Below are 26951 nucleotides of genomic sequence, written 5' to 3' on the forward strand. Positions count from 1 at the left end.
AAAGCGACGCAAAGGTCGAAGGCTCGAGGCTTGGTGCGCATTGGACAATCGCGTCCTGACGTTCAGGTGGGCTGCACAGGCGAGCTCAGGTGAGTGTGATTAGTGCGAAATGTCCATTCGAGCCATGTTGGTCGATCAGTCGGCCGGGCTGCACTTGAGTATTTCCTGAGAGATGCGTCGTGCGTCTTGGGCTGATTTGTAAAACAAGCAAGGCGAACGCGGAGCTCACACCAGGCTCTTGACCCACAAAGTCGTGACTTTGGACTTGTGACTTCGGACTCAAGACTTGGACTCGAGGACTCTTGACTCTGAGGGGCTTTGGGAGCAACAAAGGGTCACGTGATGTGATGTGGAAACGTGCTGGAAGGCGCGTGCATTCGTGATTCTTGATTCACGATCGGTTCCTAGCTGAACTCACCACTGATCAAGACCCCGCGATGCACGATTCGTGATTCAGTGAGTCAAATGTGCCCGCGGCTCTCTCCACACAAATGCGAGACTTAAGGGCTCCGGTCCACTCACGACTTCGCTCTAGACTCTTGACTCGACATTTACGATCCGACCTCACAAACTTTACCCTCGTATAGCCTCGCAAGGCCATCCTTTGATCGAGACATCGATCAGGCCCCATCTACGCATCCATCAGCTAACGTGCACGAACGAATTCCTCTTCGCGCAAGCATCGAACCGCGGGGGCATACATTTGTTTTCGCAGATACAAAAAGCAAACCTCTGAACTGGAAGCGGCAGCTTGCAAAAGTCCTGCACGCGAACAAATATCGATCCTCGGCTGCGCTTTTGATGCGTCACCATGCCATCACTCTCCAGCTCCACTCCAGCATCTCAAGGCTATCTTACAGATCTTCGATCGCTCTTTCGCTCCTCTTCGTGGGATACGCGCAAGCAGTTGCTCCGATCTCTGATACTTCGAAGCAAGAGGTTGAAGCTTTTGCCTTCTAGGGGAAGAAGCTCGAGCGGGAATGGGAGTGGCAGAAGAAGGAGACATGGTCAAAGAGGGGAAGAAGAGGAGGACAGTCCGCTACAGGCTGGGCAGCTACCTTTGAGGATCAGACCGACCATCCTGGTATTGAACGTCTTGGCCTTGCTCGGACTGGCTTTTCTTGGGTGAGCAGTGCAGAAAGTCGTCGATGAAAGTGTCGGCTTGGGGCGAAGGACCTGTGCAGGACCCTCCCAATCGCTAAAGTTGCAGCCCTGGAGAGCACGGATCACTTTGGGCAGCGGAGGAGTAGCTACCTCTCAAGGCAAATGCTCCGATCCGTGCTAGCAGCACCAGCGATACCGGCTTTTGTCACACAAAGTGGAGACTGATGCATCTTTGGCCTCTTTCATCAGATTTCATCCACGAGGAGGCGCATACATCCCGATTAACGACAAGCTGCTGCACTTCATATGCTTCTTCCTAGCTACAGCTCTGTTCTATATGATCTGGGACGTGGACGAAGTGAGTTGCTGTATCATTCGTCTGTATCAAGGTGGCTCTCTGCCGCTGACCATGCTCATCCTTGCGTCTGCATGGATCGCCTTCCAGGAAGCAAGAAGAGGATGGATTTGGCGCAACGCGCCGCTTTTACTCAGCGGAGTGACTTGCTTCTTGGCCGGAGGCATCGGCTCGGAGTTTGTGCAAGCTATGCTTCCCGTGAGTATGGATCACAGCACCTGCGAAGCGTGTACTAAGCTGCCCTGCCCCTTTCTTCCCTCCTCGGACTTGGATGTCACCATCCGTACAGTACAAGACCTTTCAGTGGGGCGACGGTGAGTGCCCATCCATTTCCTTCACTGTCAGATCACGCGAATGTCAATGCTGATATCCCGCTTGCGATCATCAGTGCTAGCCAACCTTTTGGGTTCTTCTCTGGGTCTTTTTGCCTCGTATCACTTTGAGCGACGCTTTCGTACCCGACGAGAAATCGAGAGATTGTACCAGCCTTTGGATGTGGAGATGTATGGCGACGGTTTCTCAGAAGAATCTCAGTCGGACGAGGACGAAGGCATGCTGGATCCCGTCGGATCTAGCCGAGGCAGAGACTCTTCACAGCGACAAGGCTCGAACGGCGAGGGGAGGAGAGGTGCTCTAAAGAAGAGCTCCAATGAGCCAGTCTCTTCGGAAAGGAGGGTTAGATTTGGTGAGGATCAAGCGCACAACTTTTGGTCTGACGATCCGACCTCGGTATCTGGAGCATCTTCTTCCAAGCGAGCTGCATCAACAGCGGACCTGTTCAGCATCGAGGACGAGGATGAGGTGGAAGATGCAGTGCGGGACACTTCGTCTGCGCCTCATGGCGATAGCCAGAGCAAGCACTCGGCCGATGTGGATGCGTGGAGGGATACATAAGGAATCCATGCATTTAAAAGCCGGAGCAGCATTGGCGAGAGCCAAATGGGACATGTAGCTCCGCCATCAACCACAAGCGCTTGGATGACCATTGAGGTTCCGTCACAACACCCGTAGAAGGCGGGCACCAATCAGGTGAATTATGCTATTGTTTGATCGCCCATGATTTTATGCTTGGCAGAGCAGGTACATTATACTGCTCGGCGTACATTGTGAGCCCACTGCGTAGGGCTCCACGTAAGCATGGATCTCTGTCCGCGCATCTTGCTGTCTTGAGCAATGTAGCGACAAATCGGGAAGGGGATGAAGCTTATAAAGCCGTTCATGCCTCGAGCAGAGTCTCTCCGCATCTCTTGATGCTGCCCTTGTGAGCATGCTGAGCGTTCGCAACTCGAAGCTGAGGTTGAGGCACGGCTTGTTCCTTGGGCGGCAGGGACTGGAAGCCTCTTCCGTACGTGGCGATGGTGTGGGCGATGGCTTTGGCGTTTGCGAGGAAGGCGTCGTAGTTGAGGTTGTTGATGTCGTCGCCAGCTTTCTGTGGTCGGCAAATGACAGCACAGGAGTCAAGGTCAGTGGGGTCCAACGTGCCATTCTGAGATGCGCAGCGCAATACGACGCATGTGGCTCACGTGGTAGTTGGCATCGAGTGCAACGCCGGCTTGTCCGCCGAAAAGCCTGGCCTCTTCCTCGGTCTTGAGTTCCTCGGCGCCGGTAAAGAGACCGAGGCAGGCAATGTTGGCCTCCAAGAAAGGTCCGTAGTCGGAGCTGGTGATATCAGACATGTCCGGATCAGGGAGGTCAGCAACGATAGAGGGACACAAATCGATGGAGAGAGGCACTCACCGGCCGTCAAATCCGCTAGGAACAGTGTTGAGGCGCTGGGAACGGAAGTAATTCTGCAGCAGGTCTTGCCCTTCAGTGGAGCCGGCTGGTCCTGTGATGTTGAAGGCTCTTCCAGATCCATCGTAGACGCCGTAAACGTAGTTTGGCGAGGCGACCATGTCAAAGTTGCCGTCTGTGAGAAAAAGTTCAGATGAGTAGACGGACAGGACAACAGATTCGCAACGCAGCTCTTTGCAGACTCACAAACGCGGATCTTGTTGCGCTCTTCAGTCGACAACGTCCTCACGTAGTGCTCGGCACCGAGCAGGCCGAATTCTTCGGCAGACCAGAAACCGAAACGGATCGCCTTGTTGGTCCTGAAATTCTTGAGCTTCTGGGCGATGGTGAGGAGGGAGATGGTGCCTGAACCATTGTCGTTGATCCCGGGTCCTGCAATGACGCTGTCGGTGTGGCTTCCTACAAAGTAGACCTCGTTGGGGTCACCTGTGCGCGTTTGAGCAATGACGTTGTAGGTTTCGCGGTCCTCGGTGATTCCGACGATGTCGAGAGCAGCCGTGACGGTCTCTCCAGCGGCCAGTCTTGCGACAAGTGCATCGCCTCTGGCCTTGTCAAGAGAAGCGACTGGAACGTAAGGGCCCTCGGGCGTAGAGGTACCACCCAGTGTGCCGGAAAGCGCACCGTCGGCGTTGTTGTAGATCAAAGCTGCTCTGGCACCGGCGGCGCCTGCAAGTCCGACTTTGCTAGCGAAAGGGCAAGTTCCTCGCGAAATGAGCGCAATCTTGCCCGAGACGGCTGCAGGAAAGTCGGATGCTGCGCAACCGACATTGGCAACTTGCACGAGCTGCTCGGTCACCTGACCGCCTGGAGCATATGTGAAGGGACCAGCGCCTTGGTCTACCGCATCGACCGTAACTTTGGCACTGTTCTCAGCGTAGGTCTCTGTAAAGGGTTGCAAATACACTACGTCGCATCGCGCCAAAAGAACAGTCAAATTGTGAAGCCAGAGCCCAACGTGCACGTCAAGTGACTCTCACCATCGTAGGCGTCCAGCTTGACGAGTTCATCGTAGAGCCAGTTGACCGTAGCATTGTGGCCGGGACTTCCGAATACACGGTTTCTGCCTGGAGATGCGTCAGCAAAGCGCTGCAAAGTCTGGGCCTTGGAGCTCAAGTCTCGGCGGGTGATCAGGTTTCTGAGCACAATGGAGCTGACGAGAGGCTTGGGGAAGTTGAAACCGGGAAAGCCAGGCAGCAGGCGCGAGGAATCGGATGAGACGTCGCTAGATTGAGGCAAGGCCACAGATACTGCCGTACCAGCCACGACCGCGGTGAGAAATGTGGAGAGACGCATTTTGGTGGTGAAAGGAACGCGGAGAGGAGCGCGATTGGAGGAGAGGATGACTTGGAGGTGAGGCAAAGCGAATGTCGGACGACACTTTGAGGTGGACTTTATGTACTCATGCCTCTCCTCCGGACTATAGTCCGTCTGCTCATCCCAACCCGTACCCCACGCCATGACGGTCATCCATGGCTTCATTGACCCCACTCCAATCTTCTTGCATACAACGACCTAGCAGATGGACCTCTGGATACATCATGGAGAGGGAGATAAGAAGCTACAGGTGGCATTAAGCCAAGAACGCGCTAGTGTAGGTACGGACCCTTCTGCATAGACTGGATATGGCGAGCTCTCGTAAGGCCTGGTCCGCGATGAGCGAGCTAGACCGCCTCTTGATCCGCGTACATGACAGCCGCTCTATCCTTCCTCGACTACAATGCAACCAGATTGATGTTTGAAGAAGAGCGTGCCATCGTCTGGACGCGAGCCGCCACGATCCTGCAATGGGTCCCTTCGATGCGGGTCGTAAGGCAGACTTTCAAAACATCGAGTGGCCTGTCGCACCGGCCGTTGCCAAAGCAGACCAAGCGCGAACACGTCGGCGCTCATCAATTACAAATTGTGAATCGCTCGGCTCAGCCGGACAAGCAAGTCCGGTCGACTTTGAAGATCATCGACCGCAGAAAACAGAAGAGGCGATGGTCGGCTGTCTGCACACCATGCCACAGCAGCAGGCCTGTGGACGCTCTTGGACTGCTGCTGCGCCAGCAAGCCGTGAGTGCTGTTGGTGCGGAGGTTGCGCCGTTTTTCACCCTGCGGATTGCAGATATTTCGCGCTAGCAGCCTTGGCATTCGCGAGCTTGTGCTATTAAGGCGTCTTCGACCGTGCGGTGCTTGCTGGATCTGGCATCACCTGTAGATAGTGCTATCGCTGACGCTCGTGCTCCACGAATTCACAAGTGTAATCACAATGGCTGTCATTTGCACGGGTTTGAAATGCTGCATGCTGTGTAACAAGTACACCGCTAATCACGAATGGAGGTATGCGCGGACCGCGCGTGGTACTTGATGTACTGCGCGTCGCCTGTGCATAACGTGCTTGGGTTGGGTTAGTACAGTGGGAACACGTCCATCTGGAAGTTTGACCTTTGAGCATAGGATCTTTGCTTCTGGTGCATGACGCCTTGCAATTGGGCTTGGCGCATCCCGGAGGATCGATCTTTTTGTCACGCTTCCAACGAGACCATGCTCGCGTCCTGCTTTTGCACCTTCATGAGCCTCTCGGGCCTTGTCCGGCCATCTCTTGTTGGAAGGACCAGAGTCATGGTAAGAAGTTTGCTTATCAGCGCATTCGCATGGTGGGAACCGGTTTCGAATCCGCAAACGATGAAAAGACTTTTACCATGCAGCGAGCCTGAGCATTTCGTGATTCGACTTACAATAAACGGGCGGACTCGTTATTGCAATTTTTCGTGCGACGAGCGGCGGGCCGTACCTTTCATCTTCCGTCGCTGCTGCATGGGGAGGAAGACGGAGTCGAATCCGCGAGATCCGTAACGGCGGACGAGAAGCTTGATTGCATGATTGCCGCCTGCGGAAAAGCGCACCGGCCTGTCACACGACATCTCTCAACACCTACATCGCAAGGCCAATGAAAGCTCGGTGATCGGAGCAAATTCGACGCGTTTCTGGCCCCGTTCCATCACGAAGCGAGCTCTGGGCAGTTTTGCACCAAGGCGGAAGGTATGTGTGCACGGCGCTCGCTTCGCCGCAAGTTTCACCAGCGAGGACATGCCAATCCAATACTCTCAATGCAATCGCAAATGTTGCAATAGTATCATGATTGCGCTGTCGCAGCAGAACCGGCGACAAGGAAAGCAGATTGTGTCAAAAACACTGATATGTATAACTTGCACCGATTCGCGCATGACCAAAGCCATCTCGAATCAGGACATTTCAAGCAATCGATCGATGGACGCCTGCACGTCGCCGTTGCTGGAGGTGTGTGCGTAGGAAAAGGCAGTCAGAGGATGCGCGGTCACCACGGTCGGTGCCACACTCACCAGCCTTCGAGGACCATCTCCACAACGCGTGTTTCGGCATTCGGGAAGATGCTTTTGAGCTGAGATGGGTCGAGGGGGAGGAGGTTGGAAGCGGGCGCGCGAGATCGTCAGAGATGAACGTTCACTCTCGAATTCGAACCCATCCACCACGACACCCACCGTCTCGACGCCAGCAGCCAGATGTATTCTGCTAATCTCAGCGCTCTGCGCAGCCACATCGATGTCCTCCTGTCCCTCGTGGACAGGTCGACCTCTCCCATCGGATGGCGAAGCCGCGGCGTCTCTTTCCCTCTCATCCGGCAAGCCCACGTTCCTCCTCGTGGGCGTGTTGACGACTTCCCTCTCGTTCAAAAAGCTGGGCCTAAAGTCTCCTCCTCTTGTGCCCCTCGTGGTCCGTGTGGCAGCGCTTGCCGGTATGCCTGACTGCTCATCCTCACTTCCATCGTCTGTAGGGGTACGAACGCCGTCGCCAAGATCTTCATCCGGCATGGAGTATGGATCCACACTGCCTTGCCTCTGGATAGGCGGTCTTCTCCCCTCGGCAGCCCCAATCAAGTCCACCATACCGCTCCTCGTAGGCGCTCCAGGTGCATGTGCGCGCCCAGTTCGTCCCGCAATACTCTCGTCCGTCAGATCCTCTGCGCCGGTTCCAGCTCGAATCACGTTGCCTCCGCTTGCCGTGCCGCTCGACGTTCTGCCCGAAAATCCGAAAGCCTCACCAGCTCGGCCTTCTCGAATGGGCGTGCCCGGCTCTTCGTCCGCCTCAGGACCCCTGAAAGCGCGCGTCCAGGAGGCAGATCCGAGTCCAGAAAGAGGTCTAGTCGAAGTTCCGGCTGTTACGTTGCCCGCTGAGCCTTCTTCCCTGTCATTTGTCTCTCCTCCAAACAGGCCCGCAAACAACCTTCGTCCTGCGCCCGCACCAAGCGAAGATGCCTGCGCTCTCTCAGTGCTGAGATTGCCGGGGCTTTCGGATCCTGCCTGTGTAAAGGGGGATGCTCGGCCGCTGTTTGGTCCACTGGCTGCTCCACTCTGCGGCGTTCGGACTCCATCGATTCCATCGCTGAGCAGTCTGCCGAGCGCACCCATAGGCCTGCCCAAGCTCGCTCCCAGCCCAGCGCGTGCCACTTCGCCCGTTCGCTGGAAGAAGGCTTTGGTATCGTCCGCTAAGGACAGCGCGAGGGGCGGAGCGGGAAGTGCTTTGGCCGTCTCGGATTCGGCCGCCCCGACTGGACCTCCCAAGTTGATCGTGTCCGTGACGCTCGCACCACTTTCATGCGCTGCGGGTTGCCCTTCGAAGGAGCTCCTCGGTGGGGGCGTGTCCGGAGGTAGCTTGGCCAGATCTTGAATCGCTGCCTCAACCTTGCTGTAGCAAGGTGGACAAAGGGTTTCCCAAAGTCAGACGTGCACGCTCAGCAGTTGTTACGATGCGAGAGACTTACGCTTCGAATTCCTCCTGACTGATGTTGGACAAGGAGGTATAGTCCATCGTCTCGATGAACGCGATCGCGCCCATCTGACAAGGAGAGGGGGTGGGGTTATGAGCCAGCTTCGGATGAGCAGAGCGATCGGCTGTCCATCAACGCACCAAGCTCGACAGATAGTATCCTGATTCGCTGGATAATCTGTCCGGATTCCTGAATCTCCCGATATACCTTGAAGACGTTCACGAGGCTCGTCAGCTGCTCAGCTCGCAGATGCTCTTTCACATAGTCAAGACATGCCCCAACTCACTCCACATTGCTGATGAGATGATCCGGATTCGCTTTGAGGACGACAAAGATGAGGCAAGGGATAAAGGTGTCGGCGCTCTCTTGGCTGGATAGGTGTCGAATAAGGCCAAAGATGACCTTGCAGCTATTTAGCACGCAGATCAATTTATCTCTCGGTGCTTTGTAGTGGTTGATCTTGAGGAGTTCTGCACGTGTGGGGCGGTGAACGCAAGACGAAGCGATCAGCCTCGATATATGAGTACAAGGTTGGCGATGCAGAGAGCCGAACACTTACCATGCTTGGCAAAGTCCACAAAGCTCTGGCTATGCTCCCCACGCGGCACATCGAGGTGTTCTTCTCTGATCCATTCAAAGAGCCTGACCCTTTGTCTAAAGACTCTGTCCCTCTCCAAATCGTCCGTCTGCACTTTCCACCTTCCATCTCTCGCAATGGCCGGGCTGAAGGTGAAACTGTACAGCCTGTTCATGATCAGCTTCTCCATCGCCTCCATCGCATTCTCGAACTCGTGCTGCGACAGCGTGGAAAAGGGCGCCACTTGCTTCATGATGCCAGAAATAAAGTCGAGGAAATCAAAGATGAGCTTTTGCTGGTCCGTCACTCTATAGGGCTTCTTGGAGAAGCCTTTGATGAAACTTTGAGAGGAGGGCGAGCGAGGAGACGAGTCAGTCAAATCCGCTTATCCATATTCGAGCAGAAACGAGCCCTGCGCACCTCTTGACATACTCGCCCACAGGCTGGGCACTCTTTGTCCTCATCTGCTCCAGGAACCTATTGAAATCGAACGGTCTTTCCTCCGAAGCTTGGGTAGTAGGGGGGGGTCCTTTGCCCACCCTGATACCCGCCGAGCCAGGCGTTCGAGGAGTGTTGGGCGCTGAAGCGGACGAAGCCATTTGAGGTGTTGCGGGAGCTGTCAATGAGGGCGGGGAAAGTACTGCAGCAGATTTACCGATCGAAGGACCGCTAGGCTCTGATGAGGTGCCCGCATCTGCAGCACGAGACCCGGGAGACCTTCCATGCAAAGCGACTACTTCATCGCTTTGATCCTGCACCGCTATTGTATTGCTGATGTTTGGCTCCGGAACAGAGATGGTAGGTCTTGTCGATGTCTCATTCTCGGATCCTGGTGCTTGTTTGTTCTCGTGAGCGACATGCTCCGTGCTCGGCTGCGAAGCCTCTTTCCCTAGCGCGTTGGGTGGCTGTGGCGCATTTTGACTTTGCACACCAGCGGTCTCCGTTGTCACGTCCTCGACGAGGCTTGTTTTGCTGGCAGCATGAACGGGAGGTTTCGCGGCTTCCTGGGAAGACTCGTGTGCTCCTTGCTCGCCGGTCCCCGTCTCAGACAGACCTGGCGTGTTGGCGCTCGCTCCGGTCGCAGCAGAACGATTCGATTGCGTAATGGCTTCTCGACTGTCCGGCGCATCCGAGGCTTGTTCCAGCTGATGCGTCGCCTCTTGCGAGATCGCAACTTCTGGCTTTGGCACCTCAGGAGTAGCAACGTCTTCCCCATCATCACCTCCACCTCGTTTCTTCGTGCTGCTCTCGCGTGCTGTGCTGAGCCCAAGACTCTCGACTGTATGCTGCGATTCAACTTGCGCGGCATCCTCTGGAATCTGAGCAGCATCACTCCGCGAGACGTCATCCGCCCCCGATACGGTCGGGATATTCAGCTCGGCAGAGTGTTCCGTGGTGCTTTGGTCCATTTCACCCTTTGCTGTCTGGGAAACATCAGGAATAGAGATTCCAAGGCCCGCGCTGTTGTCTGATGCTGTGCCTGAGCCTGCGGCCCCCACGTCTGCATCTACCGCTTGCTCTGCGTGCTTCTCAGCGTGAGCGTGCGACGAGCTCATCGTAGCTTCCCTCGAAGAGGATTGTTCCACTTCTCTCAAGCCTTCGGCTCGGTATGCCGATCCGAAAGGTTGCGGATCTGCACAGCTCAGCTAGTCCGGCACAGATCGAAGGCTGAAGTTGGCGCAAAGGGCGGGATCGATGCTGATCGCCGCAGACAAGCAATGGGAGCAGCTGAGCTGGCAGAATCGCGCCTTGGATGTTCGTGCAAGCCAGATCTGACTTGGTTTGGGGCGTGGGCGTGATGATGGGACGTGATAGAGGATCAGTGGAGATCGCTCCGCATCAGAATGCCTACTCCAAGTGATTTGATACGAGCAGCGAGCACCGAGATTTGCTGAGTGATCAGGGTGAAGTATCAGATTCGTGATTGAATCATGAATGGGAAAGTCAATTACAATCCCTCATGAATGGTGAATGCGAACGTGAATCTGAATGGCAGAGCCCAGCGGCCGAAACGGCAGACTATACGAGGGTGGTGCGTGCGAGCATCTGTGCCTCGTGCTTGCTTGCTTACTGCCTGCCCGCGGTGTCCAGCGTCCACACAAGTTGTTTGGCTTGGCCATTTCTCCTGCTCGAGCCTTGATGTCACGTGACCCGCAAATCCGCACACTCGTCTGGCTCTTATTGATGTTCACGCGTGCGATACCACAACTCACGACTCTTTGGGGCGTCACTGGAGACTCCTCACTCTCAACTAGCGACCTCTATGACTCCGACTTGTTCTCGAGGGTCTAAAGACATTCTTTTCGATCACGCCCCGCTCCTCTGTGCGTGCAACTCGAGACCCGATCGAGAGCTAAGCCAGTGAGTCCATCATCATCGCAACGATTGCCTCACGCGCCACCAAACATCACTGCGCACTGGACCACATCAAAGCTGCCGTTGGCCTTCACGCACAAGTCGAGCGATACACGGTGCTTCAAGGCCATTTGTGAGACGCCTCTTCTAGGCGCCAACTCATTTCTTGGGCGGAAGAAAAATGCCTCGGATGAGGAAGGCAGCAGCAGCAGCAGCTGATGCTGCTGCTGGGCAGGCTGCTTCCGCCCCTGTTGCACCGCCAGCCGCGACGTCGGAAGACGACAGGAATGGGATGGGAGTGAACCCTGAAGAGGAACTGGAGGCGCATCTTGAGGGCAAAGCTAGAACCGAAGCGGAAAGGACAGCCGGGCAGCGTGATGGGCAAGATGAGGCGGAAGCTGCTGCCAACGCTGAAGCAAAAGGAGATGGCAGTGATGGTGACGATGGTGATGGTGATGGTGATATTGATGGGGTCGTGCAGAGCATGCAGGGGGAACAACAGGATGCTGGAGCTTCGACGAGCAAACTGAGCATGGCGGACCGGATGTCGAAGATGAAAGAGCTGCGCAAAAAGATGGTGAGCATTACCCCGTGCAGTGCTACCGCGCTGGACACTTTCCCAAAATACCTTTCTGACGCACGCCTCGACTGGAACGTCAGAATGATTCTTCGCAGGCCAATAGACGAGCAGTAGCTCAAGAAGCGTCTCGAAACAAGTCTTCTCGTTCCGCCACAAGCTCTTCGCGCAAATTTCTCAAAGCCGAGCGCATTTTAGACGAGCGCGACCAGCTCTCTCGCGGTGAAGATCCCACACGAGCGCGGAATTGGACCTACTCGATCGAAGATGCGGAGCGCTGGAACGAGAAGCTGCAAAATAAGGAGGTGAGAAGAGACAAGGGAGATGAGGATGCGCAGAGCTCGGCGGAGAGGGGGTACAATAGGAAGATCAAGGACATGAAACCGGATCTGAATGGGTATAGGAAAGCCAAGGAGGCTGATTTGGGCGTTGGATCCGCCGCAAGTTCGAGCTCAGGAGCTTTGATCAGGACTTCTTCGGGCTCGAGCCAAATGGCACGTCGAGGAGATGTGCAGATCCCAACTTTGCAGTCGCTTTCTTACGGCACGCACAAACCAAACGAAGAAGCCCTGGACAAGGTCATCTCTCACATGAACGTCGAAAGCACCTTCAAAGCCAACAGGTCCAGAAAGAGAGCAGAAGATCCGGATGCCGAAGTCAATTACATCAACAACGAGAACAAACACTTCAACAACAAGATCAGGCGGTTCTACGACGAGTCGACGAGGACTATCAGAGAGAATCGTGAGTCTCGAAAGCAGTATAAGTTCAGCTGGCACGAGGTAGGCATGACAGCTGATCAGTTTTCTCTTTGACCCATCCCTCATCGCTCTGACCATCTCAGTGGAACGCGGCACCGCCCTCTGAGCGTTCCATGGCGTTCTATATTCTCCGCAGAGAAATTCTTGCAACCCCACCCCCCTCCCTCTCTTCCCACATGTATGCATACACTCTACATGCACCGCACACGACCCACGCACGAAGCGAATCTCTCTCAGGCATTCATGATCTTGTACCCTGCGCTCGGAGGGACGCAAGTCGATGTAGTTCAGGCATTACCAGCAGGCGCCACTCGTGCAGCTTGCAGTTCCGAACAGTGACTCGTCTGCAATAGTAGTGTGAGGGCAAGGGACTGAAGTGTGATCGAGGCGTGACATGCCGCTCATCAAACCATTTGTCTGCGCGATCTGCCCAGCTGGCCGTGGTCATCAGCATCAACCCCAGTCGCTGACATTTTGACAATCCCATCGGTACCTCGGACTTCAAAAGTTCTCGATGATGCATGACTCTGGCAGACAAGCAGACTGTCGAGGGAGGTGGGAGGGGTGGCGGGGTGGCGGGGTGGCGGGGTGGCGGGGTGGCGGGGTGGCGGGGTTCAGAGCTGAAAGTGGGAAAGGGAAAGGGGGGAACAATGCGCAAAGAGGTACAAAGGCAAAGTAGGTGAGAGGGGTCTTGGTTTGATGCGTCCCATTTGAGCTTCTTTGCGAGCAAGTGGCTGATAGATATGAAGCTGGCTCGAACGCATCCTAGGACTGGATGGACGTACCTAGCTTTGCAAGGTCGACAAGCGCCTTTGAACCAGATGGTATTTTCGGCAAGACAAGTTTCGGCTTGGTGGGAGACTGGGACTCGATACGACGCGGCTATGCCACACTTCACAAGCGCGCCGACAGCCCGAAGCATGGCGCCGTCAGAGCATGGTGATTGTTCTGTTCATGACCATTCAAAATTCCTTCGAGTGGGTCGCTATTCGCACCTTGAGTGCATCGTGCGCGAGCCCGAAGATCAGCAGCCCTCGGCTCAGTGTCCCACAAGTGCCTCCAAGAAGCGTCCATAGTCGCCCGAAGTCTCGCCTGCCACCCTAGATCGAAGACCTTTCTTGTTCACGAGTCCGGCGTAGGCCATCTTGACCTCGTTGAAGCGATGCCTATTCCAATGCAATCGAATCTGCATGATCGGAACCAAAAGGAAAAGGGATGCGGGGGGGCGAGTCAGTCGCTGGGCAAAGAGAATTTCAAGTGACTCGACTAGGAGCCAAGACGCACCAGACGATAAGTGAGACGTTCATCTTTTGTTCCCATGCCCTGTATTGGCGCCGTTTCATTCCGAACCAGATGAGGGAAAGGGAAGTAAGCACAGGCATCGGAGAACAGGAATCTCGTAGAAGTGGAGCAGCACTCACGGCCATGGCGTTTTCGAGCAATTGGGCGTCCCTCTCTATTCCTTGTCCTCCTCTTTCGGCTCCATCAGCAATAAAGAGCAACGCGTCCCTCATATGCCCCGAGACTGTATGCACGAGGAAAGAACGTATACGCGCACAGGAACGTCAGCCATTTGGATCCTACACAGCCAATCGCATGCATTTCCTAGCCAAGAAGACTCACACTCTGATCGGACCATGCTGGACAATGCTCCGTGTTTGTGCTGATATTCTCGGGCAATAGCGACTAGCTGGGCTTGAGACCTACCAACAAGGATGGAACAAATCTGTGCGGGTTGAGCAATTCGCAGACGTCAGCGCCAGCTACAATGCGCACAAGACTTCTGAGAACAAGGAGCCAGTCCGAACGCACAGTGATTTCGTCCGTCCCCATACCTCGCGCTGCAGATTTCAGAGCCTGGACGTCGCGGGAAACGTCGGACGGGTTGGGAGGGACATTCTCCTCTGTCCTGTTGCCGTTCATAGCTGCACACGAGCATCGAGGCCAAGAGGAGTCAGCGATGAGCACACATTAGGCGATGAGCACACATTAGGGATCGAGCGACCTCCCGGTTTGCGAACTCACCCATGGAGAAAATGCGTTTCGTCTTTACGCTCAGCTCGCCCTCCACCACTCTTTCGAGGTCCTTGCCGTAAATACTCTTGTATGCCTGCTTCAGCGCCCACATGTCCGCATTGCTGCGAGCGAGCAGCACTTCATTGAGCAGATCCTCGTGCGTTCCCGCTCCATCGCACGCTCTATTCAGCAGCCAGCAGTCGCCCGCCAGTGGTCCGAGCACTTTCAACCTGAGAGCATACTCGAACCATCCGCTCGTCTCTTTTTCCAAAACCTTGACAATCTCCTTGCCGCTAATGGACTTGAAAGATTTGCTCAGCGCGTCCACTTGAAAGGCGTCCAATGGAGCTATGGTAGAGATGAGAAGCTTCTCGTCTGTGCCGAAGCCTTTGGTGGCTTTACGAACAGACTCTGCCAGCTGAGCTCCGTCTATGCCAGCAGGAGGCGGTGCGGGAGGAGCACCAGGAGGCGGAGGAACTGGAATGCCGTTGTAGTAGTACCCGCCGCCTTGTAGAGGTGGAGCTCCGTATGCAGCATGTCCCTGCGAATGACTATGGCTATGGCTATGGCTGTGATGATGGCCATGTCCGTGCTGCGGAGGAGGGGGCGCATATCCTCCACCATAGGGCGGCTGAGGTGGTGGTGCGCTTGCCGCTCCTCCGTACGGGTATCCTTGTCCAGGTGCTGGTGGATGAGCAGGAGCGCCGTAGGGATTACCGTAAGGAGCTCCACCTGGTGCGGGATAGCCGTCCTGGATAGCAGAGGGATACGCGCCTTGAGGCGGATAAGTGCCTGCAGGTGGATAGCCTGCTGCTGCTCCTTGAGATGGGTATGAACCTTGTGCTGGAGGATAGAATCCTCCGCCTGGAGGTGGTGCTCCGTATCCTGACATGGCTGAGCAAGCAAGTCCGTGCGAAAGAGTTTGGTGCTTGATATTCCGCGAGGCTCTGAAGAGCTGATTAGAAGGCAGGCGATGTACTTGGCGGGATTGTTGTAGGCGGGCGGGTATACAGATATGAGCATGTGTGTGTGTGTGTGTGTGAGTATGACCATTCAGATTCACCAGGACCTGGCTTTGTTTATATACCCCACCGGAACTCGACCTGGCAACGTCCACATGCAGCGAGCTCGCATCATCACACACAGACATACATCGACCATCAGCACAGCCTCCACGCGCTTCGCGCTTCGTGACATCTTTTGAGGCACCTCTGCCCGCATGACGTGCCCGCACAGCGGCTCGTCAGCACCACGAACAGCAGCGTACGCGTGATGCAGCATCAGCTGCTGCTGCACATGGGCGGTGCGGCGCGACGCCCGCGCAACCTCGCACAGCCACATCACTAATTCAAATCGTGGATGGTGGGTGGTGCATTGCTCGTACGAGAGATGATTCGGATGTAAAATCACGACGAGTGCGGATGTGGCGGCGTACAGCCGAGTGAATGAGCACGCGCTAGGTTGCAAGTCACGACCATCATCTTGAGGCAGTCTCCACAGCCGTGAGGCAAGAGTGATCTATGATCAAGTCATAAACACGGTCGACAGTGGACACTTCTCGCATAGCTTTGGAGCACTTGAACACTCTCGATCAAGAGCAGCCAGAGATCAAATTACAAACCTCATCACCCCTAAGCGCAAGTCAACTCGAGCTGGACAGCCCCCAACGTACACGCTCGCGTCGGCCCCGGACAAGATCGGTTTCTTGAAGTCGCCACGCCGAATTCAGCTCGTTGCGCGCAATAGGACAACACATACGTGTATCTCCAGCACCCATCTGCCCACTGATCGCAATGGCGCCATCGCGCGCGCCCATCAATGGAGGGCCAAACGCCTCCTCTCCGCCCGTGGCAGAACGCATTCGACCTCAAACCGCCTCCGAAAAACAAGCTGCGCATCTCGAAAAGCTTTTGAAGGATCCCGATCGTCCAGTGCACATTCCGAAACCAGCAAAGGAAAAGGAGTTGAGACCTCCGAGGGAGATGATGAAAAATGTGTCGGGAAGCAGCGCGGGTGCTGGGAGTGGAGAGTTTCATGTTTACAAGCATGCTAGGAGGAGAGAGTATGAGAGAGTTAGGTTGATGGAAGAAAAAGAGGCAAAGGTGAGCTTTGTGGAATGCGAGCGTGAAGAGAAGCGATGGCTGAGATGAGAGGGAGTCGAGTCATCATTGTCAAACCATGCCAGCTGGGGCATGGCTACTTGCGCACAAAGGACTGGTTCCGCGCATACATCCCACCTGCGCTTGTTCAAGCTTGCTCTCTTCCCAATGATGAGGCTGACACCGCTCATCTCACCCTCATGCAGTCCAAAGAAGCAGCCGCTTTCGAAGCTCAACAAGCCGCTCTCGAAGCTGAATCCGAAGCCAAGACGAGCAAGAATCGAGCAAAGCGCGACAAGAAAAAGGCTCGTGCAGCCGCTGCTGCGGCGGCGGCAGCAGCAGCAACATTAGGGTTGGAAGGCGGGTCTTCCAAATCGGCTAGCCAGATTGGTGGAGCTTTAGATGCAGATGCAGAGGGAACTGCTGAGCGGGAGGATGCTCAGGAAGTGCGAGAAGAAGGAGAAGAAGAAAGGGAAAAGAAGAAGAGAAGGATTGCTAGGCCTGTTGAAGGTGCTGATGTGGCTTTTAAAAGGCCCGGTGTGCAAAGCGACGAGGAGTAAGGGCGTGATCATGATGCTACTAGGATTTCCGTCGATCGAGCTATCGGCCCGATCAGGCTACTCGATGCCCACTCGGTCGTGTCAAGCACAGACACGCTGCTTCACGTGCAGAGGGCCGATTGGCCAACGTTTCGCCGATTTTGCGTGTACCTGACCCTGTCACGCCCTACCAAGGAAATGAGAGATTTGGGAAAAGGGTATGCGGGATGCTGATGCACGCGCACGCAGCTGATGCGGCCCTCATTCCGATTTCATCGCCTCGCCTCGCCTCGTCTGCCTCTGTCCCACTTGCACTGAGCTTCTCAATCAGTCTTGCGCCCACTGTGCGTCAAGTCGCTCCGACGGCCTCGTTCTGGTACGCAGAATGTGAAATGTGGCCCGCTATGATAAAACAAGTTTGTATTGGGTGACTGGGGAACGCAAGAGCTCGTCACTCGACTCGAATGCCGAAGGGTTCTGATATGAGACCTTACCATCATCGTCGGTTGGCTCATGAAGAGTCAGTGGGACGCGTAGAATTGCCGTACCGTGTGCGTGCTATGCACCGTGCTGCATGCGCCACGCATGTCTATAATAGCTATAGCTATATACTCGGCGAATCACTCACACTACTGAATGCTTGGCCGAGGATGTCCCGCGTGCGTGGTGGATGTGCACAGTCACGAGTATACCGCGCGGTACCGGTACACACGGCATCACGCACACGCGCACAGCCCCTTGAATGACGAATCGCGTGCCTGCATACCGTGCAGCACGCAAAGCATGAATGGCGCGGGGGGACACCAAAGTCAAGCACAGGTGAGGTGGGAAGTGGAAGCTTGACATGCTCCCCCCCCCCATCGCATCCATCATCACTCGCACTGTGACTGCGACTGCACTCGTTGGCTCGGAGGCAAGACTTGAAAGGAAGAGGGGAGAGATCAGAAGCCGGATGGATGGATGGATTGCATCGAAAGCGTATTGCGATCGATCGCTTTCTGGTACAACTTTGTCTCGGGAGGCTGAGAGCAGATCGGATCAGCACTGCAAGTCTTTTGGCACGTTGCAACTCTCTCATCAGCCTTGATTGGTACACTCACTTGCACGATCCATACGCATGGCTTTGCCTCATCGTCATAATCATCACAGCACAGCACAGCGCAGCACAGCACAGCACAGTAACGCATATCAGTTCGCCGCCCTGCCATCGCAATCGACATCGTCGCCATCATCGCACCGTCTCACACCACACCATACCGCGCAATGTCACGCTCAGTCCGCACACACCGCTCCAACTCTAGCCGTTCAGGGGTCGAAGAGGATCCGGATGCAGTCCCTTTGCTCAGCGTACGCAGCGAAGGACAATTCGCATTGGATGAGGATACACAGCCCATGAGAGGAGATGAGGATGCGTACGGTTCGGATGAAGCGGAGGAGCAGGGCAACAAATATCCGCCCACGTCTGCCCCTCCTACGTACGAACAGGCACTAGGAATGCTGGGAGAAGGCTCTTCCGGAAGTGTGCAGCGTGGTGGTGGGGGTGGTGGTGTTAGAGGAATGCGCAACAATGATAACCATGGACGATGGAGAGATTCCATCCCTCAAAGGATTAGGAATTGCACATCCGATCTCGACCTGCGTCCTCCCACCTACCTTTTGCAGCCTGTGCTGGATGGAAGCAAAGCTGCAGCGCTCAAGCTGTACTCTTTGATATGCAGACTTTGGCCCAGCAGCAGGTTGGGACAAGCAGGATTGGCGCTTGCTGGAATGTGGATACTCGTAGTCTTTTCTGGACCGGTCTTTGAGGTCAGGGACTGGGATCAGTCCAGAGGTGATAGGGATCGACATCGAGCAGAGTGGTGGAAAGGCGTTGGAGATGTGAGGGTGGCGGATGTGAGTCATGCGTCGTTGTTGTGACTCTTTCTCGCTGGTGTTGCGGTGAAAGGGGCGAGGATGTGCGCGCTTCCTCGCCTCGCCGCTAGCAAACGTGCCTTGCATCGAGCACACGAAGCGAGCTGAGCGTCTGTTTTTTTTTTGGCTTTTCGCACACCCTTTTTTGCACCCAGGATCTCAAACAAGCGCCAACAGCTCCGGGTCCCATCTCAGGCGACGGTCATATCGTCTTGCCAGCGGAGTGGTCCGACCCTCATTGCGCCCTATTCACCTATCGTGGATATCCGCCCTACTGTCGAACCAGCGCATCTTTTAACCTGAGCATACCCGATTCTTTTGCAGGCACAGCATCCAACTTTGTCTATGCGGATCCACTGCGATTGTCGGGCATGAGCGATGGGCGAGGCAGGGTGCCTGGAAGGATCTTGGTAAGGAGAGCGAGGGACACAAGGGAGGAGATCAGGCATGAGGATGGGACACCTTTGATTGGGGTTAGGGTGGAAGCTAGGTATGAGAGAGGAAGTCCAGGTTTGCTCAGAGGCGTGTCTGTGGGTAAAATGTTGGCGGGCGTTTGGGGTCAAGGAGTAGGCATCTATGTGAGTTGTGCAATGCGCATACGAGGCTGAGGCGTGCAAGGTTTGTCTCGTTCAACGTGATGCCTACTCTTCACTTTTTGCTTTTTCAAACTTGCACGTCGCAGTCACTCCCCTTGACACATCAATTGCGCAACAGGTTCCCGCCGCCCCTCTCGTTCGAGATTCGCGTAATCCTTCCGAGCAGTCCGAGCGCCTTGCCGGCCCTCAAGCTGGAAGCTGCAGCGATGGATATCGATTTCATGCACCTGGACGAGCTGGACTACGATGCCGACTCCCTCGCGGAATCTGCATCTACGGGAAGCGAGTCGAATAGACCAGCGCAAGAAGAGTGGTCCAAGGCGGTCGATACGGAAGGGATTTATTATGGCAGATTGCAGCTCTCTTCGGGAGATGGGAGTGTGCGCATCGGGAGCGGCGGAGCGCTCGCAGTCTCTCATGTACATGCACGAGCCACGTCGGGCAACATCGCGGTCGAGGGACCTCTCATCGCACCGGCCGTAGAGCTGCACTCGGACAATGGCATCGTTCGACTGGGCAGAAAAGCCGGTTCGAGTGCTTCGTCGACGCGCCCTAGAAGGAGAAGAGGAGAAGAGGCAAACGAAGAAGCTTCTATAAAGGTTTGGAAATCGGCAGTGTTGGATACTTGGAATGGAGCGGTGGTGCTGGAAAAGGGATCGGTGGTGCAGGGACCGCAACTCAGAGGTACTTCGCGCAATGGACGCATAGAGGGAGAAGGCGTTTGGGCCACTGTGAGTTCGGCGAGGCAAGGGGGGCGGGAAAGAAGGGCATTTTTTTGCCCCAGATAGACACCTCTTTCTCTTGGGCACCTGCACCTCTCTTCGCAACGTTTCTGAGGACTCATCATTCTGGCTCTTTACTCTGTCTTGATTGCTGCAGAATGGTACGCTTTTACTTCGCTCGACGACTGGCAACATCGATAGTCGAGTATCGGTGCTGGATCCTTTGGCGCCCCGCACGTCCTCATCAGCCGTCGGATCAAGATCGATCGACGTGCGAGCCGACTCCACATCCGGCAGCGTGCATCTCAAGTACATTTCGCACGCACCCAGCATCATCCTGCACAGCATCGTCTCGTGCAAATCCAACAACGTCTCCACCACGCTCCATCGAAACTTTTTCGGCGACTGGAACGTGAGGGCGGCAAAGAGGTTGGGGGTGAGGGTAAAGAGACCGCCGAATGATGGGGTTAGGGGGGATTGGATCAGCCAGGGAAGAAGAGTTGGACAGATGGAAGAGAGCGAAAAGGGAAGTTTGAATAGAGCTCCTTTGTTGGGACAAGCGAAGGAACAGCAGCAGGGATCACAAGGCGAAGTTGGATCAGCGGAAGTTAGCAGTGCGCTCGGAGAGGCTTCCATCGAGTTTGCATAGCGTTTTTTTTCTTTAATTCATTCCGTCCGAGTTGCGAAGCAAGAACACTGGGGGGGAAATGCACGTTGATAAAAGCCGACAGACCGAATTTCTGCTGCTGCTGTGCCTTTTGTGATGCCCCAGGGAAAGCGATGCGCTCGATAGGGTGTTGATTGACGTATGCTCGAGAATGTTGCCAAGGGCGAGGTCCATACGCATCACCATTTCAGATCAGTCTCATTGACGAGCATCTCGGGGACACGAGAGTCGAAAATATATACAACGGAACCGACTCGACGAGCATTTCTCCTTCCCTCTCTGTCTCTCTCCCTCTCCCTCCCTCCATCTCTCTCTCTCCCTTTCTCTCTTTCTCTCTCTGGCCTTTTCTCTCGAGGGCAATCCAGAGAAAGATGCTGTTCGATGCGATGACAATCTCTGCAAACGGCACGAGGCACCGACCGACCGAGCCGGCTGGTCGAGAACAGCCTCAGAAGGTGTGCGCGCGCTGCGCGCGCTGCTCTTCTTCTCGCTTATGAACGCCACCCTCGAGTACTTCTTGACCAAATTTCACTCCCAATCCCGGACTTGGCACCTGCGCCTGTAATTTGGTCGAAGCTGGACCATTGCGGGCAGGGGAAAAGAAACGCGCGAAGAGATGCCGAAAAGAATAAAGGGGTAGGGGGGGAAAAATTCGTGGTGAGCTTCTACGCACCTCTGCTTCATGATTCGCTGAAAGATTTTGGGGACTTGCACCAGCTTCCACCCTGCACAGAAAAAGACGCGGAACGGGGCAGGCTGCAAGCGTGTCTGAACGAGCTTCGTCCTCCGCACGCCCAAGCTCCCACCCCACTGCCCCCCTCTCTTTTTGTTTAGCCCGATCGCAGAAAGGCATGCTTTGCAGCTTGAGCGCCCCTCCCAACATCTCAGAAGTATCTGAACAATATCCTCAATCTGACGTTTCCGCTTTTCCCTTTGCACGAGCTGGAAGCTCGCCCGTAGGTGCGCAACGTTCCGTAGGCTATCCGTTTCTTGCAAGCAAACCCCCTCTCGTCCTGTCCCTCCCCTATTCCGATGCTACTCTTCCGGCTCGTGAAATACGAGAGAAGAGGTGGAATCGAGAGCGAAGGGGAAAGACGAGAGAGAGTTTTCCTTCATCATACCCTGTTGGTGCGGACGGATGCGACGCTTGGCTCGTACCCTAATCTAGGCCCCCCCTTTTGTCGCATTCCAGACCATAAGACGACGAAGGGGATTGGCGCGCGCAAACTCACACTGTCTCCGTCTTTTGTTTATCCAGAACCCGTCTCCCCTTGCCCTCGCTCGAAACGTCTTGGACATCCACTGCGGAATGCGAAGGCTAGCGAACGAGCGAGCGAGCGAGCGAAGAGCGTCGCACCGGGGAAATGCGGATGGGAAGTTGTTGGGGAGTATGCCGCCCCCTGGTCGAAAGTGCGAGGCAAGCGGTTGCAAAGTGCAGCGAAGGGTGTTGCTTGGCGATCGAAGGCCAAGGGAACGGAAAAGGCGAGCTACGGAGGGAGCAGGGGCCACGCTGCTTGCTCGACCTTTGCAAGTACGAGCTCGATTTCGAGTGGAGGTGCGAAGGAATGAAAAGGTCTGCACTGCCGTTCCTGGTGCGGCGTGTGACTGAAAGACAAAGGCAAGAAGCTGATTAGGTTTCCACTCGAGCTCCTCCCTTTCCCAGAGCGGAACCTGCGCGCAGTTTGTGCCGAGGCGAAAGAAGATTTATACTGCAGATGACTGATGGGCACGAAACAGGGCGGAGGAACTGGTGCGAATTGGATTCTTGCTGCGATTGAAAGTGATTTGCTGGGAAACTTTTAAAAGGTGCGTAGAAGAGGAGCCCGAGACGACGAAATGGCTGCGCGAGTGTGCTTTAATACAAAGAGCTGACCAGCCTGCAGATAGAGGAGCGCATCGAGTGTCAGAGTAGGCAAGTGCGATGGCTTGGAATAAGGAGCTGCTGCTGGTGCTCCTGCTGTGGTCTCGCGCGCTCGACGACATGTGCAATCGCAGCGCAAACGTACGACTCACCAATCCAAACCCTCTTCCAACCCTTGACCTTTGAGAGCGGAGCATTCCTGCACAGTCCAGCTCCTCTCCTTCATCTCCACCAAGTCGAGTCTTTCGGTGATCTGTTCCGCTTTCAGCGCATGATCCAGATCCTGCTTGTTCGCCAACACCAACAATTTCGTATTCTTCAATTCCTCTTCTTGCAAGATGGCGTGCAATTCTTCCTTGCTGGTATCCAACCTCTTTGCATCGGCCGCATCGATGACAAAGATGACGGCGGTAGTGTTTGCGTAATAACATCTCCAATAAGGTCGGATACTGCTTTGACCTCCCAAATCCCATACTTGAAAGGAGATGTTCTTGTAGCGCACAGTCTCGACGTTGAAGCCTATCGTTGGTGTCGTACCCACCACCTCACCCAGTTGTAGTCGGTACAGGATGGTCGTCTTGCCTGCGCTGTCTAGACCAAGCATGAGGATGCGCACTTCTCGATTGCGCGACCAGAAGGCTAGAGGACCTAGCAGGGAGGAGAATGTGATCCCCATGATGTGGGAGGAAGAGCGCGAGTGAAAGAGTGAGAGGGATGTTGACTGCCTCTACCCCTTTGCGGCTCCGGTCTATCGTATCTCGTCGTGCTGTGCTGATGACAAAGTGGTGTGGCTAATCTGGCCTCACTGACGAGTCGTATCCGTGTCGTGAATGCCGAACTAGGCTTAGCTCAAGGGCCCAGACACGGTGAGGTAAAGAGAGAGGGAGGCGCTCTTCTGGTGACGAGTGCAAATCAACAAGGAGAGCACAAGTCCAAGGAAAGGCATAGAGTCAGCCAGCCGTCTTGACTTCCGAGTTGATGCTGCAAGACTGCTGCTTGTCTCGGTGGTGGTGGTGGTGTATGCGTGCGTGCGTGTGTGTGTGTGTGTGTGCGCGTGCGTGCCTGCGTGCCTGCGTGCGTGCCTGCGTGTGTGTGGGTGTGAAAAGAGGGTCGCGCGCGCTCAGCTAGCCGAGCCCCCCATGCACCCATGCAGGCAGGCAGCAGTTGCATGATGAAATCGGGACCGCGGCGGGGACACGCACGCATCAAACAGCAGGCGTGTTGGAGCAAGTTTCACTGCAATGATGACTGGTGAGTGCATCCATGTCAAAGTATGAATGGACAATCTGCTTTAGTATATATCAACACTTCCATCCACGAGCAAACAATGGGGTTTTGGCCTAGTGGTATGGCGTCTCGTTTGCAATTTGCAACCGTTGAGTCGAGAAGATCGGGGGTTCGATCCCCCCAGACTCCATTTTTCGTGTCGAATTTTATTTCTGATCGATTTTGTGTTGCGTGCATGTCGGTGCTGCGCGTCGTGGAATTCTGTCATACGGCTTCAACACGTCTCTAGGGCAGTGTTTTGGACAAGTGTGGAGAGGTTCCAAGGGATCTGTAGACTCTCCTCTCTCTGCCTTTGCAGTTCATACAGGCATTGACCTCATCTCCCTCAGCCTAAAACATGCCCTGAATTGATACCAAGACATCTCAAGAAACATCAAGAGCTGCCCGCACAGGTCCTCACTGGACAACAAGCTCAAACTCTGCCCTTCTTCAGAACACATGGCTCTTTCATGCAGCAGTGCTCCTTATCTTGCCCAACTTATACAGAAGACCGCTAGGAAAAGAGTCTACACAGAGACAGCACTGTCAAAAAGAGAGGTTTCTTGGAGTCACATTGTGAGGCAGAGGTCAGTAACAAAGGCGCATGAGCCAGCTGAGCAAATGTTGTCAGTATGCTGCTGGGTCCAATATCAGCATTGGAGGCAGTAGGTCTGGCCCGATGCCTGCGCGTAGTCACGTTCTGGAACCTCAACAGTGCATGCTTTCATCTGTGAGGTCATGCTCTCCCTGCTCACTCTGCACTCTCCTTCACCGCCCGCCCCTGGCTCCTGAATGTCATGAACGCGCGTAGCAAGAAGCACACGCTAGCGTCTCTTGCAATCTCTCAGGACAGTGCACAGCTTAATGTTGCATGCCTTCCAAGATAGCAAGCCAATCAGGAGCCAGCTCTGTGGTCGTGCACTGCAAAGGCTGCTAGGCAAGGTGCATCACACTGCATCAGCTCCAATGGACCGCTCAAGGGGTGACACAGTCCTTGGGGCGTCGTTATGATGACTGCTGCAAAACACTGACCCATTCACAATCCGTTCCTGAACTCCTTCCAGCAGCTCTCGAAAGATCAGACAAGGGTCCACACACTCAGCAGGATGTGGTTGAAGCAGTATCCTAGATGGGCTGGCTGGGACGTTTAAGGTTACTTCTGAGCACTGCGTGTGAGTGGAAGGATCCAAGGATTCCACATGAGGCAAGAGCTGAATTGTCGTCTGATACCTTTTGAGGTCACGCTTTGCTCGCTGGCTGCAAAGGCTTTGGCTCTTTGTTGCCATCATTCAATGTGCACAACATGCTCTGGTCAATGTACTCTTGCCATCTGCTCTCTCTGTGCCAGTTTCCTTGTTGCTGCAAGCTCAACATGAGATCAGCTATCAAGACATTGGAAGTGAGCTCGTCACGAAGCGGAGATGCAAAGCCACACCTGAACAAGAGAGAGGTTGGTCATGAGAACAAAGCAGCGCTGGGAGAGATGTAGAAGGAGGAAACAAAGCTTGAGATGTACAAGGAACAACGCACAGAAGCGGGAGCTTTTCTTATTCGAAGAAGTGCAAAGATGAACGCTAAGGTTGCAAAGGCAAATACTTTGAAGTGAAGGCTTTGGTCACAGTAGGAGCGGCTTGGGGCCAATGCAATTCTGCAATGAGTTGCTTGGGTATCTGCTTTGCCTGGCCACAGGAGGTTACCTGGGGCAAAGGGGGCAAAGGTGGCAAAGGTGGCAAAGGTGGCAAAGGTGGCAAAGGGGAGAGACTACAGACCTACTTTTGGCGAACAACAAGTAGATTGTCTGCGTCTCTTCTCTGTCTGGTAAGCTGGAACTCAATGTCAGGATCGACACTGCAGAGTATATCTCACATCTGTTCCCAACAGGACGATTCTTTGCATGACTCTGTGATCACTCAAAGACACGTAGAGTCACTCATTTCGCTCTGAAGCATTGTCATGTCAGACAGCCAGAGGTCACAAAGGGCGCATCTTCTGTGTGCACTAAAACCAATGTCTTTGAGCTCAAAAGGAACGCAAGCACCGAAAACGGAAGGATGCGTTGATGCGTAGTGTGCAAACGGAGCTTGTCGAGGATGACACTGGGGTGACCATATGAGGGGAAGGGGAAAAAAAAGGGGGGGGGGGGGGGGGAAATGAGGATGTGCGGAGGGAAAGGCAAGCCAGCGATGGTCCAGAGGCACGGAGGGAAAGAGAAGCCGGTAACTGCGATCATCGCAAGAAGCTGGCGACCGTCGAGGAAAGCGCTTTGGGGCCCTAGAAACATGAGGCTTCGAGGCGCCTCCGTGCAAGTAGATCGTCGCTCAGGATCCCGATGGGCCGCTCTGCTGCGTTGGCACTTGATTTGCCGCAAGTTCCACCCTGCCGCCGAAGATTGGAAGCCTCCCAGGAGCAAGCTTGAGGGGCACTGCCTGCAAGGGTTGCTGCGGCAAGGGCGTTGCACTGCTTTGGCCCCAGAGGAGGAGATCAATGAGTGACCCTTGACCAGATCCTCGAGCCGCCACATGCTTATCATCCCGTGGTGACACTGCTGCCTTCAGGATGCGCCTCTGGAGCTCTGTGGGCAGCTCCAGGAAAGACATGCAGGGGTCCCCGCTGATGGCTTTGCGCCTGCCTTGGCGGCAATGCTCCACTCGATAGGTCGCATGCGAAGGGCAGTGCAAAAATCGTTTGGAGCATTTGGCGCAAGTGAACCAGCGCACGGTGCCCTCGTGGGGAAGCTGACCGGTGTTGGTTCGCACGAAGCCGCTCCCTGTGAGCAGAGAGCAAAAGGGATGAGCTGATGTACCAGGCTTCTCACACGCACATCACTTACCGTTCTGGTCGACGTCTTGCCAAATGGCTGAGACTATCTTGCCAAAATGCCGCTTGTGGTCAGTGTCGATCGACCATGGCAAACCGGTTGCTCGCGCCGTTCCCGTGGCCATGTGCAGGATGACCAGATCGA

General features: G+C 55.0%; 9 protein-coding genes and 1 non-coding gene across 10 annotated transcripts; 6 read left to right on the plus strand and 4 right to left on the minus strand.

The window, feature by feature from the left end:
* The first annotated feature begins 439 nt into the window (after positions 1 to 439).
* Positions 440 to 2468, plus strand: IE81DRAFT_366856 (hypothetical protein). Its single transcript, XM_025517037.1, has 5 exons — positions 440 to 1125; positions 1354 to 1462; positions 1550 to 1657; positions 1749 to 1773; positions 1848 to 2468. Exons 1-5 carry the CDS (start codon positions 812 to 814, stop codon positions 2351 to 2353), a joined length of 1062 nt encoding a protein of 353 aa, XP_025369281.1. The 5' UTR covers positions 440 to 811; the 3' UTR covers positions 2354 to 2468.
* A 166-nt stretch (positions 2469 to 2634) lies between these two features.
* IE81DRAFT_357508 (Zn-dependent exopeptidase) lies at positions 2635 to 4546 on the minus strand (the record flags this gene model as incomplete). The annotated part of the gene is made up of 5 exons (XM_025516693.1): positions 2635 to 2888; positions 2983 to 3118; positions 3197 to 3368; positions 3440 to 4156; positions 4231 to 4546. The coding sequence occupies 5 exons, from the start codon at positions 4544 to 4546 to the stop codon at positions 2676 to 2678; spliced, it is 1554 nt and encodes a 517-aa protein (XP_025369282.1). The 3' UTR covers positions 2635 to 2675.
* Positions 4547 to 6480: 1934 nt separating this feature from the next.
* On the minus strand, positions 6481 to 10028 carry IE81DRAFT_347693 (hypothetical protein; the record flags this gene model as incomplete). The annotated part of the gene is made up of 8 exons (XM_025516183.1): positions 6481 to 6529; positions 6598 to 6656; positions 6757 to 7960; positions 8037 to 8110; positions 8183 to 8249; positions 8329 to 8512; positions 8602 to 8960; positions 9040 to 10028. The coding sequence occupies 8 exons, from the start codon at positions 10026 to 10028 to the stop codon at positions 6481 to 6483; spliced, it is 2985 nt and encodes a 994-aa protein (XP_025369283.1).
* A 1005-nt stretch (positions 10029 to 11033) lies between these two features.
* Positions 11034 to 12486, plus strand: IE81DRAFT_143060 (SYF2-domain-containing protein). Its single transcript, XM_025510374.1, has 3 exons — positions 11034 to 11551; positions 11635 to 12295; positions 12396 to 12486. Exons 1-3 carry the CDS (start codon positions 11156 to 11158, stop codon positions 12416 to 12418), a joined length of 1080 nt encoding a protein of 359 aa, XP_025369284.1. The 5' UTR covers positions 11034 to 11155; the 3' UTR covers positions 12419 to 12486.
* Positions 12487 to 12920: 434 nt separating this feature from the next.
* IE81DRAFT_323774 (Annexin) lies at positions 12921 to 15369 on the minus strand. The gene is made up of 6 exons (XM_025514045.1): positions 14338 to 15369; positions 14125 to 14237; positions 13936 to 14038; positions 13734 to 13837; positions 13597 to 13635; positions 12921 to 13498 (listed from the first exon to the last, which is right to left on the minus strand). The coding sequence occupies exons 1-6, from the start codon at positions 15218 to 15220 to the stop codon at positions 13352 to 13354; spliced, it is 1389 nt and encodes a 462-aa protein (XP_025369285.1). The 5' UTR covers positions 15221 to 15369; the 3' UTR covers positions 12921 to 13351.
* A 433-nt stretch (positions 15370 to 15802) lies between these two features.
* On the plus strand, positions 15803 to 17281 carry IE81DRAFT_323775 (DUF1168-domain-containing protein). Its single transcript, XM_025514046.1, has 2 exons — positions 15803 to 16430; positions 16634 to 17281. The coding sequence occupies exons 1-2, from the start codon at positions 16122 to 16124 to the stop codon at positions 16985 to 16987; spliced, it is 663 nt and encodes a 220-aa protein (XP_025369286.1). The 5' UTR covers positions 15803 to 16121; the 3' UTR covers positions 16988 to 17281.
* Positions 17282 to 18229: 948 nt separating this feature from the next.
* On the plus strand, positions 18230 to 20844 carry IE81DRAFT_347697 (hypothetical protein; the record flags this gene model as incomplete). Its single annotated transcript, XM_025516184.1, has 4 exons — positions 18230 to 18859; positions 19033 to 19455; positions 19560 to 20204; positions 20353 to 20844. 4 exons carry the CDS (start codon positions 18230 to 18232, stop codon positions 20842 to 20844), a joined length of 2190 nt encoding a protein of 729 aa, XP_025369287.1.
* Positions 20845 to 21720: 876 nt separating this feature from the next.
* Positions 21721 to 22574, plus strand: IE81DRAFT_143162 (hypothetical protein). Its single transcript, XM_025510376.1, has one exon. The coding sequence runs from the start codon at positions 21895 to 21897 to the stop codon at positions 22429 to 22431; it is 537 nt and encodes a 178-aa protein (XP_025369288.1). The 5' UTR covers positions 21721 to 21894; the 3' UTR covers positions 22432 to 22574.
* On the minus strand, positions 22575 to 23517 carry IE81DRAFT_143161 (putative ARL1-ADP-ribosylation factor). Its single transcript, XM_025510375.1, has 2 exons — positions 22876 to 23517; positions 22575 to 22739 (listed from the first exon to the last, which is right to left on the minus strand). Exons 1-2 carry the CDS (start codon positions 23397 to 23399, stop codon positions 22718 to 22720), a joined length of 546 nt encoding a protein of 181 aa, XP_025369289.1. The 5' UTR covers positions 23400 to 23517; the 3' UTR covers positions 22575 to 22717.
* Positions 23518 to 24052: 535 nt separating this feature from the next.
* IE81DRAFT_t17 lies at positions 24053 to 24140 on the plus strand. The gene has a single exon. It is a non-coding gene; the product is annotated as a tRNA-Ala (tRNA).
* Positions 24141 to 26951: the final 2811 nt, after the last annotated feature.

Source organism: Ceraceosorus guamensis, assembly GCF_003144195.1.
Source record: "Ceraceosorus guamensis strain MCA 4658 unplaced genomic scaffold IE81scaffold_33, whole genome shotgun sequence".
In the NCBI taxonomy this organism is placed as follows: Eukaryota; Fungi; Basidiomycota; class Exobasidiomycetes; order Ceraceosorales; family Ceraceosoraceae; genus Ceraceosorus; species Ceraceosorus guamensis.

What these genes read in the sequence shown, in the direction of transcription:
- IE81DRAFT_366856 (XM_025517037.1), top strand. Translation starts at nt 812, where the DNA reads ATGCCATCACTCTCCAGCTCCACTCCAGCATCTCAAGGCTATCTTACA. An exon ending in TGATCTGGGACGTGGACGAA is followed by an intron (nt 1,463 to 1,549) that starts GTGAGTTGCTGT and finishes ATCGCCTTCCAG; the next exon opens with GAAGCAAGAAGAGGATGGAT. An exon ending in TTGTGCAAGCTATGCTTCCC is followed by an intron (nt 1,658 to 1,748) that starts GTGAGTATGGAT and finishes CCATCCGTACAG; the next exon opens with TACAAGACCTTTCAGTGGGG.
- IE81DRAFT_143060 (XM_025510374.1), top strand. Translation starts at nt 11,156, where the DNA reads ATGCCTCGGATGAGGAAGGCAGCAGCAGCAGCAGCTGATGCTGCTGCT. An exon ending in AAGAGCTGCGCAAAAAGATG is followed by an intron (nt 11,552 to 11,634) that starts GTGAGCATTACC and finishes CTGGAACGTCAG; the next exon opens with AATGATTCTTCGCAGGCCAA. An exon ending in GAGGACTATCAGAGAGAATC is followed by an intron (nt 12,296 to 12,395) that starts GTGAGTCTCGAA and finishes TGACCATCTCAG; the next exon opens with TGGAACGCGGCACCGCCCTC.
- IE81DRAFT_323774 (XM_025514045.1), bottom strand. Translation starts at nt 15,220, where the DNA reads ATGTCAGGATACGGAGCACCACCTCCAGGCGGAGGATTCTATCCTCCA. An exon ending in CAGCATGGTCCGATCAGAGT is followed by an intron (nt 13,838 to 13,935) that starts GTGAGTCTTCTT and finishes TCGTGCATACAG; the next exon opens with TCTCGGGGCATATGAGGGAC. An exon ending in AACGTCTCACTTATCGTCTG is followed by an intron (nt 13,499 to 13,596) that starts GTGCGTCTTGGC and finishes CCGATCATGCAG; the next exon opens with ATTCGATTGCATTGGAATAG.
- IE81DRAFT_323775 (XM_025514046.1), top strand. Translation starts at nt 16,122, where the DNA reads ATGGCGCCATCGCGCGCGCCCATCAATGGAGGGCCAAACGCCTCCTCT. An exon ending in TGGAAGAAAAAGAGGCAAAG is followed by an intron (nt 16,431 to 16,633) that starts GTGAGCTTTGTG and finishes ACCCTCATGCAG; the next exon opens with TCCAAAGAAGCAGCCGCTTT.
- IE81DRAFT_143162 (XM_025510376.1), top strand. Translation starts at nt 21,895, where the DNA reads ATGCTACTCTTCCGGCTCGTGAAATACGAGAGAAGAGGTGGAATCGAG.
- IE81DRAFT_143161 (XM_025510375.1), bottom strand. Translation starts at nt 23,399, where the DNA reads ATGGGGATCACATTCTCCTCCCTGCTAGGTCCTCTAGCCTTCTGGTCG. An exon ending in TTGGAAGAGGGTTTGGATTG is followed by an intron (nt 22,740 to 22,875) that starts GTGAGTCGTACG and finishes CTCTATCTGCAG; the next exon opens with GCTGGTCAGCTCTTTGTATT.